Source organism: Vicia villosa, linkage group LG7 (genome assembly GCF_029867415.1).
Source record: "Vicia villosa cultivar HV-30 ecotype Madison, WI linkage group LG7, Vvil1.0, whole genome shotgun sequence".
Taxonomy (NCBI): Eukaryota; Viridiplantae; Streptophyta; class Magnoliopsida; order Fabales; family Fabaceae; genus Vicia; species Vicia villosa.
Genome location: NC_081186.1, coordinates 91,533,115 through 91,543,273, shown reverse-complemented (window position 1 = coordinate 91,543,273; position 10,159 = coordinate 91,533,115). Strand labels below are relative to the sequence as shown.

Genomic DNA, 10,159 nt, shown 5'->3' with positions numbered 1-10,159 from the left:
TTAGAAAATGAAACTATAATTGAGTATCTTTTCCATATGTATGTAAACACCTCTGTCCTTCAAATATAAGTTTTTTGTACTTTGAACTTTCAATTATATTACTTGTTTATTTATTATTTAATTTTTTTATAATTTATAACAATTATTATAACAATTGCACATAAATAAATTTGTAAAATATATCAAGGTTTTTTCTTTTCCCACTTCTTGAAATCTAATCTCTATGGTTGATAAAAAAAATAGTTTTTGAATTCTAGAATGTATGGTGTATTTTTGAGACCTATGAATTCTAAAATATGAAATGGTCGAGTCCATGAACAAAAACACAATGAACGTTTATCAAATGAAACTCAATAATATTTTATAGGACAAACATCAACAATAAGCTGAAAATATTAAAAACATTAATTAAATATTAATAATATAATAAATTAGACAAACTAATTATTTTTTTAATGGGCTCAATTATGCACGAAACAATTTCATCAAATATTTTAGAACAATCAAACTAGAACACACAAAAAAAAAAACAAACGTATCAGATCGAGGTAGCATTTAACTTGATCTGTTCTTTAACATTATATTGGTCAAATATCAAAAACATGATTCTTACATCATTGTTGTTTTTAAGTTACATGTTGGTAAACTAAACACGTCCATCATTTTTTATTGACAGACGTCGATACTTAACATTGATCATCCTTCTTGTGTTGCATTGTTTGAAACATATATTCTTTTAGTCTAGTTGGTGTTTCATATTAGAGACATTGTAATATTGACATTTATTATGAACAAATGGGAGAGAGTCTTGTTGTTGTAGTAAACTGCAGTTAGGTCAGACTTCATTCTAACTGGTATGGATTATAAAAGTATATTGTTTGTTCTGAGGTGAATTGCAAATGAACAAACATATCATTTTATACAAGTTCATTTGCATTCTAGTCCACAAAAAGTGTCAATGCAACGTAGACCCAACAAAATTTAATATTGACACGTTTTAGATTATAGAATATGAACTATGCCAAAATAACCCTCTATATGAATTAAGATTACAGAATATAAATTAGCTCTTAAAGTTTCAGAGTTCATTTCTTTAATAATAACACCTTTAAATTATACCAACATAAACAATAACTTAAAAATATTTTTTAACCTAAGAGCACTTGGATGAGTTGGTAAAGGATTTCTTCCAGCTTAATCAGAAGCTTTAGGTTCAAACTCAATCCTGGGCAAGCAACAATGTTAAATTCTCTTGAGGTAGAACTTTGTTATCCATTGTGGTTCTATCCGACTCGAAGGATTAGTTTTTACAATTGTGCGTAGAGGATATCCAATTTATACCAAAAACAATATTTTAAAATGGAACAAAAATATTTAAGACTATATATGATGTAACATGTCCAGTTTAATACGTGGTAATTAATATTGAACAAAAAATACAACCAAATCCAAACGAAATAAAACAATCCTAAAAAAGGCATCATATGGGGTCGCACGAGTAATATCAACCTTCATCTTCATCCTATAAATCTGCAAGGCAACCCTAGCTTCCCTTAAAATCTCCAAAAATATGTCAACATATGAACCCTAATGTACAATCTCATGAGAAAGTAACCAACAAACATGTCTCAGGTGCGTGTACATGCAAGGGGATAGACTCCAGCATTGCCACACTCTTTTACCTCATTTGGAAGGGCTTCATTCCCAGTTGGTATAGGGATTTGGCCTACTGGTTTGAAAATTAAGTAAGGGTATGATATCCTACAATACCACAAGCGTATATCAATGTATAACTTCCTAACCATGGATGATATGAGTGCCTTAGTTCTCAGGGGGACAAAATATAGTTAAAGTATTCAACATACTTGTGATAAATCAAGGAAGAATTGATAATACGTGGATAAGATACATCAAGATGTTTGGAAATATCCAGCATGCATTTGAATTAGCGCAAGACTTATTTAAGAAGGTACCACACCCTCCACGATCCACATCTGGTCTAACTAGAAAAAAGTATTTGTCATCCAGCTAGCAGGTGACTTAATGAGGGGGTATACACTACTAAGAAATATACATTTCGTAATAGTTTCTTACTACGACCATTTATCCAACCAAAGTAATATTTATTCATTACACGCCATTCTTTTTTTAAATCACTTTTCTCCACAGTCTAAATAAATAACTGTGGTGATATATCATAAAATTAAACTTTGTAATGCAATGACAAGTATCTGATTTTTCTATACCTATTTTGTTTGATCATCAACATTATCAGGGACGAACTTCCCTGTATGCTTTAAAGAACAAAAACAAATTAATTTCTTGCAGGTTGGCAACAACTATCAATGTGCCGATGTAGATGATAATTCTAAAAAAAATACATGCCAGGTGTCTGATCTATATTAGTGTCTGACCAAGACACACAACAACATCAAATTATACTTTCTTTAATGGTGACCAATAAAATATCGCGTGTTTGAACTCGTGCAATATGAAATTGTTACACAATTAACAATTGAGCTGGAACAATAACATATTTAGCAGTGGAACAATAACATGTTTGGTTTGCCTTTTAAAAAAGATAAAAACAATTCTAGAGTTGTAAAATTGATTTTGGAGGAGTTTTTATACTGAAATTTATTGTTCAACCAACTTTTACATCAATATATTCAAACAAAAACTCAATTATGTTAAAATCAATTCTACCAAACTCGATTCTGTAAAAATTAATTTTGTCCACCGTCAATCCAAACACACAATAATTATTCTCTTGAATTAAATAAAACTTCCATTTCTATAAATATATAGTTTTTCAATATTAGTCTATCAAAATATTTTTTTATAAACTTCTTATAACTAATTTGAACCTAATATTTAATTAAATGTGACATTGTTTAAAGGGATTACAAAATAAACTAAAACATAAATGTACGAATAAAAAAATTAAAATAAATATTTTTCTCTCTGAAATATATTTTATTAATTTTTAATCAAATAACTAGCAGTTAGTTTTCGGTAGGTGATGCAGAGTTTTCACATTTCTATAATCACATTACACATCTATCATATGCTTTTATTAGCTATTTTAGAATTTTTGATCCAAATAATTGTTTAAAAATTTATTTGTTTCTGAAAATCAAACTATAATTGAGTATTTTTCCATATATGTGTAAACAGTTCTGTCCTTCATGATCTAAAATTTTGTACTTTGAATTTTAAATTATAGCTTATAAGAATTATTATGATAAGAACATAAATAAATTATCTCCTTTAAATAATAAATTTGTAAAAATAACTTCAACTATTATCAAATTTATTTCTACTACAACTTTTTTTTATTATTATTTATGTGATTTAAACAAGTCTAAGGACGAAGATAATATACATTAATTTTTGTTTGGGCCTGCTAAGGTTGAAAAACTAAAACTTTTAGCCTAGACCTAAATAAAGAATATATCATGAATTTAATTCATATTCTAACATTTTCTCTCTAATTTAAATATTATTTTTACTTTTTCGAAACATATAATGGTTGGAACTTGGAAATATAGAACTTGTTTCTTATCATTTTCACTTTGTAAAGGTGTTTCTAACGGATTCGAGACACCAATATGTCTCTATGGATTTTTTGTTTCATATAATATAATATTGTTAATCAAAGTTCGATCCTTGTAAAACAATTTTTCATTATTTTTTATTTTTATTTTAATAAAATGTATCTGACGGAAATCAAACTCATGTTCATATTCAAAATTATTAATACATTTTCAGTGGACTATGAAACAACTTTTTAACTATTATGATTTTTTTCTTTTTAATTTCTATTATAGAGTATGGCCCTTTCAATAAAAGTACTTTGGCTCCCTCACTAATGACACATTCAAAATTAATTACAATATTAAAATTCTAATTCAAAGAGTTTGCCCTTAAACCTGAATTGGCAGCACACTAGCCCTTTCTAAGTCATTGTCTTCCATTATCCACAAATTCAACTATTTAAACGACCTAAGTTAAGGGTGATAACTAAGTCTAAATTATGGGCGAAAAATATCTTTAAAAGTATAATTTAAATATGAAGGTTTTTTTAATTGGATTTGTAAAGGTGAAAATCACATGTCATCTTTATCTTGAGTTCAACCTTTGACTTCAATAAAATTTGATTTATAAACAAAATTTTTTAGGCTTCTAACGCTTGTTAGGTTGACCATGTCTTTAACTTTTTTTAGTGGCAAATAAAATGTATTATTAAATAAAGAACATCAAGTTTATAATAGAAAATCATACGAAGTATTCACAAATATAAAAAAATAAAATAAGATACACCACAAAAACATGAAGCCTCTAAAGGAAGAGGTCATCTTAAAGTAAACCACAACTATTAGAGAACCACCACATTATTCTCAGGATAGAGCTCAAACCAACTAGATTCACAATTAACAGATCAAATTTCAACAAAAAGGTACTAAAGATCCACCATCACACTCGGAATTAGGGCTAACACTCGATCTACTATAAGTGTAGGAAGTTCTAAAGTCAATTCATGAAAGTGCAAGAGTTCTCCCCTGACCTACCAAAAAACTATTTCAAAGTCAAAAATATACTTTTCTCCTCCATTCTTTCCCGCTGTTTTTGTGACTTAATTAAAGATAACAACATTTCATGCTTTCCAAATATGCCGATTACAACATGTCAAACCATAAGATCATCACCCATATACTTTACCCTATCTCCTAAATAAAGAAAACGATCCAAAGATCCTAGTGAATGACTACCTACCACCCTAACCACTTAAAAACTATACACCACACTTACGAGATTAAGATGAGAAACAATCTCAATCAAAAACTCACAAAAGGAAAAAAAGCCTACTACGGTCACATAACACATTTTTCTAAACAGGTTAATTCTAGAAGAGAAACTATCCTACAATAACTATTCGAAAAAAACCAAGATCTTAAACGGAGCTCAACTACTTAAATAAGGAAAAGAATATGACTCTGGAGCAAAAACAAGGCCATAGAAGAAGTCTAACTCTCCTCACTGGACTAGGTAAGCGGAGGCCACTAAAAAAGTATTGCCACTAGAATGTTTTAAAATCCACTTATCTCTTTCAAGGGTAAGGATAACATCTCTAAGTAAGACATGAAACTCCCCAAGAATGGACAACTCTTTAAGGAAGAATGATCTCCTCCATCTAAGGTCCTTGGTTAGGGCCCCTTGATAACCTCTCCTATCTTGCCCACCACCCCTTCTAGTTGGAGAGAATTGGAGAACAAACCATGAAACTTAAACTTTAAGGGGATGTTCCCTAACCAATGATCCTCCCAAAAGGAAGTAAGAAAACAAAACCCCACTTTTCTAGCAATTCCATTAGAAAACCAATATTAGCTACATTCCTTTTTTGTCTCAAAGAGAGATATCTCTTTCCACCATGATGTAGAAGAACGAAAACTCTTAGATCTACCTCCACTATGAGAAGAGATAGATATATCACTATATTTAACTACTAGAATATCTCTCCAGAGCCCTGAATCCCCTACAAGCAACCTCCATCTCAACATTAACAAGTCGGAGATCCCTCATTCCTAACCCCATATACTTTTAGGCTTATACGTATAATCCTAATTCACCTAGGGAATCTTAGACACATTCTTCACCCAAAAGAAACCTTCTTTTTTGTAAAGTCACAATCTTCCTCCAAACCATAACAAGAACTTTTAGAAAGGATAAGATGAAGTTAGGAATAACATTAAGAACAAAATTAGGGAGAACCACTCTACCCCACAAAATCACATATCTATGCTTTCAAGTGTTGAGTATTTTTTCCAACAAGACGACCAAATGATCCTAAGTAGACTCAAGACGGGGACTGACTTCCACTTGCATCACAAAGTACTTAAATGGAAGAGATAGAATCTCACAATGGAGAAAGTATTCAGCCGAAGTAAGAAAAATAAGATCTACATTAACTCCAATAAGACTACTCTTGAACAAGTTAACGCGAAGATCCAAACCCCTATCAAAACCTCTAAGAATAGCCTTAATACACCACAAATTCTCTAGAGATGGATCAACCGCCAGAAGATCAGTGTTATCAGCATACTGAAGGTGAATCACTACTAACCCAAAATTACTAACTCTAAACCCAGAGTATAGGCCAAGCTTATTTGCCCTCATAATAAGACCACTAAACCCCTCTGCAACCAGAAGAAAAAGGAAAGAATCTAGGAGTTCTCCTTATTTCAAACCCCTTTGGATGCTAATTTCTCGGGTAGGGCACCCATTAATTGCACTACAAGTTTTCCACCCTTTTGACGACCTTTACGAGTTTCCTCTTACTTAAACAAACACTACCAAGTGTCTTAGCTCTAGTATTAATTATAACTTTATCAATAAGGTTTCAACTAGTAATACATTTTATATCAATACTTCTTCCACTATCAACGTATCTGATAATAGTAAACATTTATAACATCTAAGTTTTGGACACCCTAATAGACATTCATTAAAGTTTGTTCTATAATAATGTAGCATTCCATTGATCAATAAAAATACCTCTTAATTTTGTTCTACTTGTTGCATGAGAGAATCTCAGAGAATACACTCACATATGTCATACACCACATACAATCATCCTCTCGTGTTAATTTTAAGTGATTTATGGGGACCTTCACCATATTCATCTAATTTATTCTATAATTATTATATTATATTTGTTGATGCAAGTATGAGTTTTGCAAATTCGGGTTTTGTATCTTTGAAAAGATTCCTCCATTTCTCTCACTTTCTCCTATTCTCTTCAATTATTCAATTATTATGGTATTAGTTGTTGATTTGTTAGCAGTATTAGTTAGTTAGTATGTGATTGCAATTTGATTACTGTTATTTTAATTGTAATTACAATTTAGTTTTGAAAATTTGGATTTTTGTGGAATTAAGGAAGAAGATGAAAAAAAAATCAAACACAGATAAAAATTTAGTGATAGACTTTTTTGTCTCTAAATTGGTCACCAAAATTTATCTAAACTAAAGTGATAGTCCACATCACCGCCACATAGTCTCACCCATTAACTTTGATTACCATAATGGACGAAAATAACTAATGTGATTCAGTTTGTAAGAAACTCAAATGGTCTTTTTTAAAGTTATGAAACTAAAATAAACTCATTGTACAAGATACGGAACAAAAAGGTATTAAATCTTAATATATTTCACCTGATTATGATCTTTGACTCTGGGTATAAAATCAGCAGGTACAAGCTACCACTACTTGAGATTGTTGGTGTTACGTTAGTTGAGTTGACATTTTCATTTGGATTTGCTTACTTGAAACATGAAAGAGAAGCTAATTTCACATGAACATTTGGAGAAGATGAAAAAGTTGTTGACATCCAAGAAGTTGTTTCCCAAAATTATGGTGACTGATATCCATTCCATCATTAATTATTTTAACAAAATATGGTTGTCACCATACAAAAAATGTATTGTTGCATAGACCAACCGAGTCATTCACTTATAAAAGACGACAACAAATGGGTAAATATTCAATATAATTTAAAAGTTATCAAGTAAGTGGGAGTTAGTTTTTAATATAATTTTGTAATATTTTTTCTAGGGTTAAGTGTGTTCATCGGTGACTTAAAATTTAAAAATATACTGAACACTAGGAAACATTTGTAGAAGTTGAGATGCGGTAAACTCCATGATGAAGTTGCAACTTGGTGTAATCATAATATCATTTCAAAAAGTATTTTGAACATCGATCATCAACATAATACTTATTTTTATGCAATGTAATGTTGGGAGACTTTTTAAACCATTCAAGTTTGTTTCAGGTCCAAAAACAACATTTTAATACTTTCCGCAATTTTCTATTTTATTTCTCTTTTGAATTTAAAAGTTCATTAGGATTTTTTTTCTATTTTATTTCCGTTTTGCATTAAAAGTCCAGAGTTTGTTTTTCTTTAAAGACTTTTAAGTGTGAGTTTTTTCAAAGCTATCTTTGATCATAATAAAATTTAAGTATTATTTGATGGATTTCGAAAATTTATTTGATAAATTTTGTGCCCAATTGCGTCACAATGTCAGCATATTTTCGTGTCATGCTGTAAATAACCCCACTCAATGAATTGTGTGTTCTAGTGCAATCACCTATAGTTTTATCTATGGTTATATGATACATGAAAATTGACCTACTCTTTGTTAGAGAAAAAATATTTGCCAAACAATTCTCTATTGTACATATCCCAAGCACATACCAGTGGACCCTTTTTCTCTTGGAAATTTCTCCAATTAAAGGATAAGCTCAATGTAACTCACACCCTATAAAAATAAGTCTGGTCTCCATTGAGCTTGTGTGAAGGAAGGGGGGAGGGGGGTTATAAGAGATATTGTGTAAGTCATCACCTAAAATGTTTGACAATTCTTTGAACTCTTACCTTGCTATTGATAATGTTTTATTTATTAAAAAGTTTAAATCATAATTAACTCATTTCAACCTGTGACAAAGTCTGTGTAGTCAGAAAGAGTATTGGACAACATTAAGTCACATGCATGCGAATTTATCATATATCGAATCTTTTTCTTAAGGATATATACAAAATTAATTTTGGATAATTGCTTAGCGCATATGTTTGCATCTCAAATCATTCAATGCCACCATACAATAAAGTTAAACCTTGCAATTATAGCTTCTCTCCTATCCTCTCTTGGGACACACAAAAAAACAGATTTTACAACAAACACAAAACTATTCCAGAATATAAGTTCTACAAATAGGACACGATCCTTGTTGTACTAGCCACTTGTCAATGCATTCTAAATGATAAATGTGACTACATTTTGGAAGCATTCTCACCAATTCTCCATCCTCTAAATCCTGCAAAATCAATATGAAAACTTCTAAAGTCTCAAAATGATATATCAATGATTAAGATGAAATTTTTTTGAGAAGTTAAGAGACTTTGTTTCTGACCTGGAAGCAAATGGAGCAGCATGATTCATTGTATAATTTCATGATTTTGTTGGAGGAGTTAAATTTATGAAATGGAAGATTCATAATACAAGTTTGTGACATCCCTTTAACTCCCATGCTGTCATAAATATCTGAAACCATTCCTCCATAAGCTGCTTCTACTGAATTTATCTGAAAACATTTAATTTTTTTTTTAAAAACAAATTTGAACTAAAATTTTGATTTCAATAACTATATAAGTGCATATTTAATAAAAATATACTTACATAAGCTTGTGCAGCAGTTGGACATATCCATTCCATAAACACTTTTCCATTCAATAAACTTGTCAACAAAGCAACCTGCATTTCCATACCAAATTCTAAGTGACAAGAACACTATCTCTATCGGATTAAGAATACCAGACACGATGCTAACACTATCGGGATATATGTCGGTGTCGTGTCAGTGTTGGAAACAAAAATATTGGTGGTATGAGAAATGTTACCTTGGAAAGTGGCTCACCAACAGAACCAAAACTCATCAACTCTATAGCTGCAATGGCTCCTGCAATAGCTCCTTTGCAAGCTCCATCAAGAAATCCAGCTTCTGTGGTTTGGCCTTTGATACCTCCTGCTATTGTTCCTATTATTGATCCTCCTAGTGCTAGAACACAAGTGAATACAGCAAAGAGAATTCTCTCCATAACTCTCATGAATTTCTCAAATGCAGAATAGCCAATGACAGTCAAAACCTTGAAAGAAAGAACTTCAATTGTTCCATAAAACCAGTTAGTGATAGTTGGTGAAGTAATGATAATAGCCATATTCAAATTGAGAAGATAATTAAGAATGATGTAGATGTGTTGCCTTAAGATGAGTGTGTGTAAGTACATATTTATAACCATTGAATCTAAGTGCTATTTATAGTATTTGAGTTATGATTTTTGGATATAAGGATAATATAGCAACCTTTGCACCTCATTTTTTAATTTATGATGTGATAAAATACTCATTTTTTTAACCTTTTATCTCAGGCTCAATAAATAAGTAGTGTAAAAAGTGATGTCAATGTTTTGATATTTTAAGATAATTTTGGGATAAGTAAGATGGGAGTGATGAGTAATTGGTTACGTGTGTCAATTTTGTTGCATTTGAGAACATTGGAAGCTTTGAAAGATGACAAATTCTCCTAGCTACAAAATCT

The 10,159-nt window shown here is 30.6% G+C and overlaps 1 protein-coding gene across 1 annotated transcript; it reads right to left on the bottom strand.

Moving 5' to 3' along the window:
- Positions 1 to 8,545: 8,545 nt before the first annotated feature.
- Positions 8,546 to 9,880, bottom strand: LOC131617825 (NEP1-interacting protein 1-like). The gene is made up of 4 exons (XM_058889077.1): positions 9,462 to 9,880; positions 9,241 to 9,315; positions 8,975 to 9,145; positions 8,546 to 8,878 (listed from the first exon to the last, which is right to left on the bottom strand). The coding sequence occupies exons 1-4, from the start codon at positions 9,858 to 9,860 to the stop codon at positions 8,750 to 8,752; spliced, it is 774 nt and encodes a 257-aa protein (XP_058745060.1). The 5' UTR covers positions 9,861 to 9,880; the 3' UTR covers positions 8,546 to 8,749.
- Positions 9,881 to 10,159: the final 279 nt, after the last annotated feature.

Bases quoted from the DNA above. Each gene is read 5' to 3' on its own strand.
- LOC131617825 (XM_058889077.1), bottom strand. From the start codon at position 9,860: ATGGTTATAAATATGTACTTACACACACTCATCTTAAGGCAACACATC. The intron at 9,316-9,461 runs GTAACATTTCTC...ATGGAAATGCAG, and splicing joins TTGGTGAGCCACTTTCCAAG to GTTGCTTTGTTGACAAGTTT. The intron at 8,879-8,974 runs GTCAGAAACAAA...TTGATTTTGCAG, and splicing joins GCTGCTCCATTTGCTTCCAG to GATTTAGAGGATGGAGAATT.